The sequence below is a fragment of the Silurus aristotelis genome (assembly GCF_946808225.1).
Source record: "Silurus aristotelis genome assembly, chromosome: 25".
NCBI classification, from domain to species: domain Eukaryota; kingdom Metazoa; phylum Chordata; class Actinopteri; order Siluriformes; family Siluridae; genus Silurus; species Silurus aristotelis.
The window spans coordinates 6469753-6481969 of record NC_139598.1 but is presented as its reverse complement, the minus strand read 5'-3'; the positions used below and the strand labels follow the sequence as shown (position 1 = coordinate 6481969).

Below are 12217 nucleotides of genomic sequence, written 5' to 3'. Positions count from 1 at the left end.
TGCAAACAGAAGCAAGAACTTCTGTTTGCCTTAAACACTCTACAGCAGTCTTGCAGAATTTATTTGACAAATTTTGAGCTGTGTGTTTTGATCCCTCTGTGCGCTGTTTGACTGTGTACTAAACCCTGCCTGCTGTTGTTTACCTGTGCGATTTGGATATCCAATGTGATTCTGTTTGCCATACAATGTCTATTCACCTTGGCCTGTTTGATGACCTTAATATTTGGATTTGATTTGGATTAACCTGCTCTGTAAATAAATCTATGTACAGGAACATTGTGCCCGAGATGTTACGAACTTTGCCGATGGCTAGATGCTTATACTGTACTGGTACTAAATGACTATTGCTATCTTTAAGGCATGAGTATGTAATGATTAAATCAAGGTCAGGTATAAATAAAATCATGGTTCAGCTTCTCAATGTGTACTGGATACTGAGATCTTCATGGCGTACCATAATTTTGTTGAATAAAGAAAAACCCCTCTCTACAATTTCTATGTATCTCTTTATTCATATATAGAAATAGATTTTGTGATTATTTCATTTGTATTATTGGGCTCCCTTTTAAAGCTTCATGTTCACTCATTACAATACCATTTTCTGTGAACTCTTCATCCTGGGATAAATTTACAAATAGTGGTAATAAAATGTAAATGAAAATATCTAATTCAGATTTATTTTGCACATTTTTTACATTGACCTTTTGGTCTGTGTTTGCTTTGGTTTTCTACATTACTCACAATGCTATCTGACTTTTTAGTGATAATGGGATTTAAAGAAGGGGTGTTTTTTTTTTTACTTGTCACATGTACATTACAGCACAGAGAAATTCTTTGCCTATTCCAGCGATGTTCAGACGCTGGGGTCAGAGCGAAGAGTCAGCCATGAAAGAGTGCTTTATTCCTTTAATCTGTCCAGATCTTTTAGCTCCTCATCTATATCTCCAGTGCAATTTGGGGTTCAGTGTTTGATACATCCAGCACATCTCATTGGAATTATTGTTAATATAAAATAGCAGATGCTGGATCTGTGAGGATCACAAATGTTGACCTTAGTGGGTCTTAGTTTTGTAACCATATAGACTGTATAAAGATTATTAAAGACTATAGAAAGAAAATTACTTATAATCTTATACTCCAGTGCTCATGTTAGTTCTCACTCTCCAGTGTTCTGTATTGTTGAAAGATTTATGATCAAACTCTTGATGTCACCCAAATGAGGATGGGTTCCCCTTTTGAGTCCGGTTCCTCTCAAGGTTTCTTCCTCATTACATCTAAGGGAGTTTTTCCTTGCCACAGTCGCCACGGCTGCTCATCAGGGATAAATGCACACCGTTCACCTTGACTGTTGATTTCTGTAAAGCTGCTTTAAGACAATGTCTGTTGTGAAAAGCACTATAGAAATAAACTTGACTTGACTTGACTGGAATCTATTTGAATTCGAATCCAATTGAACGCCATTGTAACTCTGCTAGCCAGTGGTGGACAATAACGACGGAAATGTAATGTTACTGTACTTAAGTAGCTTTTTGTGTATCTGTATTTTACTAAAGTATTTCCATTTGAGGAGAATTTTTCTTTAACTTCACTACATTTCAAAGTCAAATATTCTCTCTTTTACTCAACTACATTTTGCTAAATCAGTGGATCAAAACTTCAAGCCACCACTCAGAGTAGAGTGTGTTCTGTTTTGAACTTGTTTTTTGTATCTACTACAAATTATGGAAGAAACTCCCGACTCTAAATTGCAACAACAGCCGTGGCCTTTTTTTGCGTGATTTCTTTTAAGTAGTTGAAAAGAAGGTTTGTGACTCATGATCAGTTTAATAGATATCATTCAGTGTATGAGAACAGAGTCTGTTGATTAAGCAACAGTCTTGTCACAAAAAAAGATAACAGGACATTATAGCCCTAATAAATTATAGTAAATTGGATTCTTAAGTACATTTAAAGGATACCACTTTTGTACTTTTAAATAAGTGAAAGTTGAAAAGTAGCACATTTAATTTTACTAGAGTAATATTTTAGTCTCTCTCTAAGTACATGCTTTGTGTTCTTTGTCCATCACTGCTGCTAGCAACATGCACATTGTGATGTTCTAAAGGAACATCTTCCAAATGAAATAACTAATTTACCCAACAAATTTAACAAGTAAAATGTGTAAATATGCAATTACATTTATGTGAATCAATTTTAATAAATGGTTAGGAGGGAAAGATCTGTGCCACGTCTATAAGAGTAATGAAGCTGTTAGTGCCTCCTGCAGTTTTCCATGATCTCATGTCAACCATTTCTTAAAGTTTGTCATGTAACTTAATTGTATTACATCACAATTTACATGATTAAACTGAGCAGAACGGTTTGAAAGCACAGCTTCAAGCCAATCAGAATCGAGTATTTAGACAGACATGGTATAGTATGGTCTGGTACAGTAGGGCACTAGGTAAGATGTATATTAACTAAAATAAGGCCATGACATACCACACTACACCATACCACACGTCTGGTGGAAAATTACCATTAGTCATGCTCCATGAATATTCTACTGCTTTCCTGCTCTGCCACATGTGCATCATCTCATTGAGTCAATCAGCTCATTAACACGCCATTCATGAGGACAACGGTGCAGAATTAGTGAACTTAATCTAACAGTTTTACTCTAATGAAGGGTGTGTTAATGAGCTGGTGAGCTGAATCAGGTGCGTTAGAGCAGGAAACGCTTAGGCAGGAGAAGTAACGCAGCAGGATACTGGCAGTAGGGAGTGACTGAATTAAACTTGCATTTCGGCGACATATTGAGTTTTGAAAAAGGACTATTTTAAAAGCATCTCAGAGCTCCAAGGCCACAGTGAAGTATTGATGTTTTCACTCCCGAGGAGGATATTAATGACAGAGTAAATTAGGATGATTCATTGCTTTGGGTCCGACATGCTCATGGGTTTTAACAATCAGGTTCATTTCTTCACTAGGTGGTGCTGCAGATCTCTGCTGACAAAAGCTCCAGTCTCAGAAGTATTATATTTTGTGTTATAATAAAAACAGTATTTTGTTAATTAAAAATCATACATAGATAATAACAATAATAGTAATAATAATATAATAATATTGCTTAACCAAAAAAGGCAAGGTAAGGGTGGACAATATTCCATGATTTTTCGAAAGTCTTTGATACACAATTTGATGCACAATGTAGTAATTTACAGTCATGTAAATAACAATAACATAACAATATAAGTCAGTCTTTAATTCAGTTTTTAATTCAGTTTTTTCTTTTTAAGTGTAATGATTTGATAAAAAATTATATGATAAGACAAAATTATGAAAATGTATGAAAAATGACACTTATTCACATTACAATCATTCACAGGAACTTATATGATGGATGTGAAATTGTATTTGAATTTATTAAAAAGAAATTCTCCTGAATTTAGTTTTAAATTTGAATGTTTTTCTTGTTGTTTAATTCTTAGTCTCTCCTAATCAGTATATTTTGTACCAAATACTGGCTAAGCTGCTAGCTGAAGTGACAGCTATTGTGCTAAACTTGTAAACAAAAAATTCAGACATGAATGTAAATCATCAAAACTTCAGTTTATTTACAAAAATGACACATACCACAGGCTCCAAGCAACTCTGACTAGTCTGACTGTCAGTCATGCTCATTACCTTTGATTGTCTGGCAGTTCTGTCCTTCATCATAAGGAGAAGCAGTGCATCCATGGGGGGACAACATCCAATTATGCTCACAGTCGCCCAGCACATCCAACCTCCCACAAGCAAGCATAGGTACATTGTGGCACCAAGTATCAGGGAACAGACCAGCCAGAGAGCGGCACAGGGTGAACCCCACAATCTCTAACGTGAGCGATAGAACAGTGAAGCGATAGCTCGAAACAAAAAGCTCAACACACTGAAACCCTGACATGTATCAAGTTCAAAAAGCCAGGCCAGGAATATTATCAAGTCAAGTTTGGGGCCTGTCAGAAATGTTAACTATACTGCTGGTGCAAATTGAATGTTGAACGCATTTTATTTAGGAACATAGTAATCCTCGAGTGTGAAGCTAAACAAACATCTGAGCAAGAGAGATAATCTGCTTCCAACATCAACTACAGAGAAAAATCCAACTACTGAACGTGAAGCTAACATGCTGTGTATTATGGACTGCAGACAGCTAGAAGACAGGACTGGTGTGATGCCATATCTAGAAAAAAAAGAAACCAAAACTAACAACTGATGTTTTATGAAATTTATTAGAAATTGATTTAGCTCTTAGTTTGTATGATATTTATGCCCTGGTTATTTCAAGGGTATCAACTTGCAAAAAAGAGGTGGGTTCAATTTTGTTACACAACTTTTAGGGCCCATCAGTACAAAAAAATTTCTACAGCTGTCAATCACACTTCTGCACCTGGCACAAATAGGGCTGCATTTTTTAACCCCCTCCATAGATGTTTGATAGGATTCAAATGGGCAGAAAGGTTCACTCCAGAATAGCTTGGTAGTCTTAAGATTTTCATTTTTGCCTTGCACAGATTCAAGACTCACTGTGCCAGATGCAGCAAAGCATCCCTAAAACATAAGTTTATAAAACATAAGCCTTCCATATGTTCCACAGTAGGAACCGTGTTCTTCTCCTTGACAGCTTCATTTTTGCGTCATTGCACATGCAGCTGATGTTTCTTGCCAAAATGCTGCTCTTATGTTTTGTTTGTGCAGAGGACAAAGTCTAGAAGCATTTGGGCTTCTCAATATGCAAGAAAACTGTTTGTTTGAAACGTCACTATAATACAAATATTTACATTTCTTTACTAGGGGGTAGTTCAAGTTCAAATTAAGTTCATTTTATAATGTACATTGTCTCAAAGCAGCTTTACAGACTGTAAAAAAAAATAAAATATATAAGTGAATTATGTGTATTAATTGTGTGTAATTAATTAATTTCTACAGTCTACAATATAGATCTAATGAGAGCTCCAGAGATAGATCCAGAGCCTTTAAACGTTCAAAGAAGTCCAATGTCCAAACTCATACATAAATGGGATCTAATAGTCCAAACAGGACACAACCTTATGTTACATATGACCCTAGTTTATGCTCTTTGGCCTAAAATAATTAGTTTGTTTAGAAATTCTCTAAGATAAATGTAAAAGTCATAATACAATATTTCAAGGTATTTTAAATATGCATCATGAAATTTGGGATATCAAAAGGCCCCACAAAAAATTCATTGTTTATGTAAAGATATGTATTTCTTTTAAAATTTATTGAAAGGTTTGGACTATCAAATGAAATGTTCAAGTTGTCACACCTGCAGGACGTTATCAGGGCAAAATAAGTGTTGTACTACTTGTATGACATACATACATTTAAATATGTTTCTTTGGTATGAACAAGCACCACATCACCTTTTATAGAAAGAAAAAAACGAGAACAAAATTATCTAAATATTCATGTCAAGAATGAAATCATTCATCAGATTTGTAATACAGACTGGGATTATTGAATTTGATCTATCATGAGTGAATTTGTCAGTATATAAGAATACACTGCCAGTGAAATCTCATAAAGCCATATAGTCACAGCCTTTTGTGGGATTGTGCACCATGGTAATGGGTGCCATTATGAGGAACAAGGGTTATCTAGTATTGATAAAGCAACACCTAAAAACTTTAGTCAGACTGTTAAATGTAATCGTGTCTTACTGCAGGATCCTAATAATACTAAGCAGGAGTAAGATTTTGGCCTCAAATCAGTAAGCAATTATCGGCTGAACTGGATCAACTATGGTCATGTGGCTGGATGATTAAGTTTGAATAATTCTTTAGGAAAAAAAGACAAAAATAGTAGGGTGCATGGAATAACAAAGGAAAGGGTGTAGGTTAGTACAGTTCTATTCACTCCACATACTTAGGATTCCCAAGAAACAACTGGTTGAACCGTTGCAGCAAATTAGATGAAGATATTGAGAGAGGCAAAATCAAAAATCCAAGAAAACTGAGTAACCAACCAACCAACCAACCAAACAACCAACCAACCAACAAACCAATCAACTAACCAGCAACTACCAACCAACACGAAAAGAACATGATGGAGAGTAATTTTATATTTTTTAATGGATTCAGGGTTATTTTTGCTGAAGCTATTAAAAATGCTCGTCCACCACCGCCCCCTCATCTGTTGCTGTGCTTGTCTGCACACTTTGGCAGAATTGTGAAGGTCATTTAATATTATGATGGCTCACCCAAATATTTTTGACATGCCAATAAAATCCTGTCTGTCCTTTTTCTGAAAGGTAGGCATTAGGGCTTATGAATTCATGCAATCTCACAATGCACCATAGTATAAAAGAACAGGATGCTCCCTTCTGGTGGAAAGACCATGAACTTCAACTTGAGTTTAAGTATTTTTGAAATCTACTCTCAAGTGAAAAAAGGATGTTCAAGATCAACAAATAAAGTGAGTCAGTGTAGCAGGAGTAATCCACTTTAGTGGCCTATGATGGTGAATGAGGAGCTCAGTTTGTTTAAGGTAAGTAAGGCTCTTTGTGTACTGGTCACTCTACTGTGGCCAGAAGTGAGTGTAGGAAGAAGAAACTTAGGAACTTCCACAGGGTTGCTGGCTGATTCTCTGTAGTAGGGTGAGGAGCTTGACGATCCAATAGTGCATTGGTATAGAACCATTGCTTAACTGTGAGAAGACAGCTGAGGTGGATTGGGCATGGATGGCATCTAATCAGCTTCTGGGAAGGGACTTCAGGCACATCTCACTGGCTAGAGACAAGACCCCAAACCGCCTGGAAAGATTATTTTGCCAGTTGACTACATAACGTTTGGGATTGACCCAGGAAGAGCTGAAACAGTTCAGCAGCTAGGATTAAAGAAGTTGAGGCTGATTTTTTTTTTTAATTGCCACCTTGATGCCTACCTTGAAAAATGGATGGAAAATGAATGAATGAATAATTTTTTAAACCATTAAAATGACCACCATTAGCCAAACTTACAGATTTCAAAAGCTACTAAGCTTTTTACCTTGTGGCCAATCCTTTATAGGGATTTACAAGCATTTAAGAGAAAGAGAGAGGAAAAAACCTTGAGGTTTGTGTTGATCTTGTTGCGCATAGCTGCACCATGGCTCAATAGTGGAAAAGCACTGACTTGCAGAATTAAAATAACAGCAGCCATTATTACACATCTTACACAAAACAGAGCCATTAAACTTGCTCATTACAGCTCAGTTTCAGGCTTCAGCAGTTAAATGGCAATATGTGTTAAATGATGGTGTATTTTTTATGGAAATATATTTAGAAAAAATCTGATTATACGTTAAGTACTTGGATGGTGTCTGTGTGTGTGTGTGTGTGTTTGAGTGTGTTGTGTTTGGGCATCTTACGCTCTCTAAAGGTGGTATAGAGGATGCGGAAGCGGCTGCGGCGGCTGTGCTCATCTGCCCACATACGCACCACACCCAGTGCGGTTCTCAACGTCACGTCACTGGCCACCGTGCTGCAGAATTTACACTTCAGGTCCTCAACGGAGCCGCTGCCGTCGTACACTGCTACAAAGTTCCGCTTGCACTCGTTTGAGTTCTGCATCTCGTAGTCCAGGAACCGCAGGTAAATCTGAAAGGAAAAGAGAAAGAATATTTGCTTTAAACACATCCCAATCTATCACAAATAGTTAGCCAGCTAGGACAACATACATTTAAAAAAAGTAACACAATACACATATCACACAACTAATTGTGTCACATGAAGTGCAAAAAACAACATAAGGCAGTAGACACAATGACAATGCAGCACTAACCAGTACAGAAGATTTATGTTTGTGCAAATGAAATAACCTTAAAATAATAAATACTGTACTTTAGAACACAAAGTTTTAGCATCAATTTGTGCAAAATAGCAATTCTGTGCAAACAGATAATCAGTTGTTCGTTTGTGTGTGTGTGTGTGTGTGTGTGTGTGTGTGTGTGTGTGTGTGTGTGTGTGTGTGTGTGTGGCAGTTCAGTCACTTTGTAATGAGTATTGGCTTGTTGAAAGAAACCATGAAAGAAACTGTGAAAGAAGTACAGTGTGGATGTGAGGGCCCGAAAGCTTCGGGATCTTTTCCCATAAGGCAGGAGAGTGAAGAGTGTGTGTGAGGGGTGTGTTGGCTTTGCAGATGTTGTGTAAATATGCATGATGGAGAAAACAGAGACCCTGATGAATTCAGATGTACTTCCTAGTCACTGTAGGGTCTTGTGGTCCAAAACAATGCAATTTCCAAACCAGGCAGTGAAGCAGTTGCTGAGGATGCCTCTGTTGAATGTTGTGAGGATGTGAGGTGGGAGTCAAGTCAAGTCAAGTCAAGTCAAGACAAGTTTATTTCCATAGCGTGTTTCACAACAGACATTGTCTCAAAGCAGCTTTATAGAATTTAACAGTTAAGGTGAACGATGTGTATTTATCCCTGATGAGCAAGCCATGGTGACTGTGGCAAGGAAAAACTCCAGGAGCTGGACCATCCTCAGTTTTCTCAAGAAGTAGAGATGCTGCTGGCCTTTCTTTGTTATGAAAATGGTGTTGAGGGACCAGGCAAGGTTCTCAGCTAGGTAAACACCAAGAAATTTGGCATTCTTGAAGATCTCCACAAAGGAGCTTTTAATATTCAGAGAGGAGTGATCACTGCATTTAAAGTTAAAAACCATTTCTTTTGTCTTATCGACATTCAGACAGTTTGTTGGCTTTGCAAGAGTAAATTAACCTCTGCACTTCATCATGCACCTCAGTTGCCTTTTTAATACTATTTATTTGCCTAGACAAGTTTCAAGGTGCCTGTTTTCAAAAAGGCTATGAAAAGTTGAGATTATATTATATGCTAGTGCAGTTAGTATGCCCTAGATTTTCATCTATGGCAGCACTCCAGATTTCTGTAAAATCACTCACAATGCCAAGTTGTGTTCAAGCTCTGAATGAAAAACCAATTGGTTCTATACTAATTAGATCATTCATCCAAACCTCAACAAGAGATCTTTACAGTGAACTGCAAATCATGTCATAAATTCTTTATTGTTCTAAGGCTGTCTTGGTTTCAACATAATGATGCTAAAGTGCAATGCTGGTCATAAGATCTTACTTTCTAAGACTTTTCTAAAGAGTCTGAAGAAAATGCACCCACAATGATCCTCAAATGTGACTTGGCATTTCAAGTGTTAATAAAATCAAAGCATGTGATATGACCCTCAGAAAAACACATAACCATGCTATTTATGGTTTCTTAAACAGGACCTGAAAGTCCCAATTTTATGCTTTAACCCTGAGAACAAAGGTATGGAAGAACTGTGGATTTCTTTGTACAATTTGCAAAGAAATTTGCAAGTTCTGTCTGAGCACATGCATGCTTAATAAAAAGATATGGCTTAGTTACTACTTCTCTCTTTACAACTTTACCTAAGGGCATTCTCATAAATATGCACCCCAGTTTCCACTGGTAAGATTTAGATTTTTGTATTTTCTTGTCAGTTGCTCAACTCCTCAAGATGAAAGAGTATTTCTGGAACCAACATATGACACAGCTTCCATTTAGAACAGCACTCATTTTAAAAATGAAATATAAATCCCAGCCTGACATTCGGAATCAAGGCTGATGCTCCTGCCAAAATGCACCCCATCACTTCCTTTAAAAAAGCTCTTGCAGAGTAAGGGAACATGGAACTGGTGTTCATTAAACTAGACTTAGAGAAGTAAAGCCACTGGTTAACACATAGAGGGTACTACTTTACAGACTTTACTGACCAAAGTGCTTGGAAACTGGGAAGCATTTCACATCACAGGAAACCAGATGGATATTCCTCTTTATAAAATTCCACTTTATGATACTGTAATGAAAGGAGTTTTTAAATTATGAACACCATTACTCATTTTGATATCATAGGACAGATCTATTCTGTTGTGTTCTATCCAACTTTTACAAGTTCCTAAAATAGCTTCTATAAAACTGAAGTGCTTTACTCATTTATAAGTATGAAAATGGACCAATAGTGGAGTTGGAGATTTCACCAATAGGGCCATTGACCTGTCTATGGCTGTCTGCTTCTGTGCAACACACACTTCCTCCTAGGAGTTATTCCATTAGCTGGTCATGCTTGAGAGTGGAATTCTCATTTCAAAAATACAGAGCTCACTGCGTTTTAGTGAACTCCAGCTGCTGCTCAGCGGTAGGGGTTATCATGTTATGGCTTCATCAAACAGAAGGTTTGTGTTGGAACTGTTAGCTGTTTAAGAAGCAATAAAGCAGTATACTTAATATCCAAGATAAATCTAAGAAATGATCTACTAGCATAAAGACTATGAATGAAAAACTACAAGATCGCTAATAGAATGTAGAAAATGTTAGTAACAAACAGAATGATTAAGTATCACCCGAATAATTATAACAGGATATAATTGTACATTGATTGTATATCCTAGATTATCTTTGTGTCTATAAATCATCTGGATTTACACTATATATAACAGGTAGATATCCCATATTGTACATTTATATACAATTCTCACATTCTCGCTCATTTATCCTACATTCTCTACACATATTGTGCCTTACACATATCTTGCAATTGCATTTTAATGCAAATGCAATTTTATGTTAAGGAACACATTATATTATTATAATATTATTATTTTATGTTGAGGAACATATATTATTATTTTTAATACAATTTACTTTTCCCAGACTTTTGCTGCCCTGCCCCAACATTTTTTGTGATGTGTTGCAGTTATCAAATTCTAAATTATTGGTCTAAACATTTGATATGTAATCTATCTATCTATCTATCTATCTATCTATCTATCTATCTATCTATCTATCTATCTATCTATCTATCTATCTATCTATCTATCTATCTATCTATCTATCTATCTATCTATCTATCTATCTATCTATCTATCTACTACACCACTAGGATACTGATGGCTCACTGATGCTTTACAGATTCTATTGCAATAATCATCATGTAGTTCAACTTCACTCTGTAGATTCTAAATCATCTGAATCATCAACCGTCCTTCTGAATCATCTCTGGAGTATAATAACTATACAGTATATACAGTGGAACCCGGTTATGTCGATGTCCTAGGGGGTCGCCAAAAAGAATCGAGGTAACCGATGATCGAGAAAAAATCGAAAATCAAAATGGCGGCAATATATTAACGTGCTTGAAATTTCTTTATGTACATGATGTGCGTTAATAAATGAGAATGTGCATGCACGTGTTTTTGAAGGTTTTTTTTACACAACAGTAAATTGCCGCGATTTGTTTGATGAAGGCATGCTATAAAAATACATACAGTACATGTTTTCTCTGTCAGGAATCCACCTGCCACGCCCCATTCGGGCCCCTTCAGCGTGTCAGGTGTTTTCTCGGCCGCTTTCCTTGAAGCTCCTGGCTTTAATCGTGCACATATGGTGCTCGTTTAGCATCATCACCAGCTCCTATTTAAACTTCCACACACTCACTGTCCGTTATTGTTGGTATATGTTGGATTTTTCCGCCACTTCCGCGAGTTCTTCTGCGGCTGCACCGAGATAACCAACGTTAAATGGCAGATTTTTTCCCCCTTGTGCTCGAGATATCAGGGTTCGGCGACATAAAAAAAGCCGACATAACCGATAAAAAATGCTTAGAAAAAGCGAGAATTTGGCGGTTCCACTTCAAAAACGTCGACTTAATAGGGTTGTCGAGGTAACCGAGGGCGAGATAACCGGGTTCCACTGTAATTGCAAATTCATAGTATAGCCGTCTATATGCATTGTGTATGTTTGTACATACAATGCACATATCTTATATCATATCTATAAGGAATATTTAGTGCCTTGAGGGAGGTCTAACATACTTGCTATATTGAGCAGTGGCCAACCAGTTTGGAGTTTCTGGCACAGTACACACATTTCACATTTAACAAAAATGTGAAAAATTATTTTCATGTGTGGTGATATAAAATGGTCCCTCCTTGTGCATTGGCACAGCATTGTTTCCCATTGTTTGGGATACCTGGCTTTTTCCGGTTACCTAAGTTTCTGTTGTTGAGGTAAAGTAGGGGTTTGCTTATGCACTACATTGCTAGATTTTTGTATTAAAAAAGTTGTAAATAAATACATATTTTTTTTTAAGGCTTGTTCATTGTCTTCTTGAGCATGAAAATGCTTGACTGGTCTACATTTAATTGTCCTACAAATGG

At 36.7% G+C, this 12217-nt stretch overlaps 1 protein-coding gene across 7 annotated transcripts in view; it reads right to left on the bottom strand.

The window, feature by feature from the left end:
* Positions 1-12217, bottom strand: part of neto1l (neuropilin (NRP) and tolloid (TLL)-like 1, like) — a 102053-nt gene that overhangs the window by 15721 nt on the left and 74115 nt on the right. For all 7 annotated transcript variants that reach the window (XR_014531631.1, XM_083530295.1, XM_083530296.1 and 4 more), the window contains one exon: positions 7393-7621. Coding sequence is in view for 6 of the 7 variants with exons in the window: in XM_083530295.1 (XP_083386421.1) it covers positions 7393-7621 (229 nt within the window). In the remaining variant the exon portion in view is untranslated. The remainder of the gene's footprint in view (positions 1-7392; positions 7622-12217) is intronic.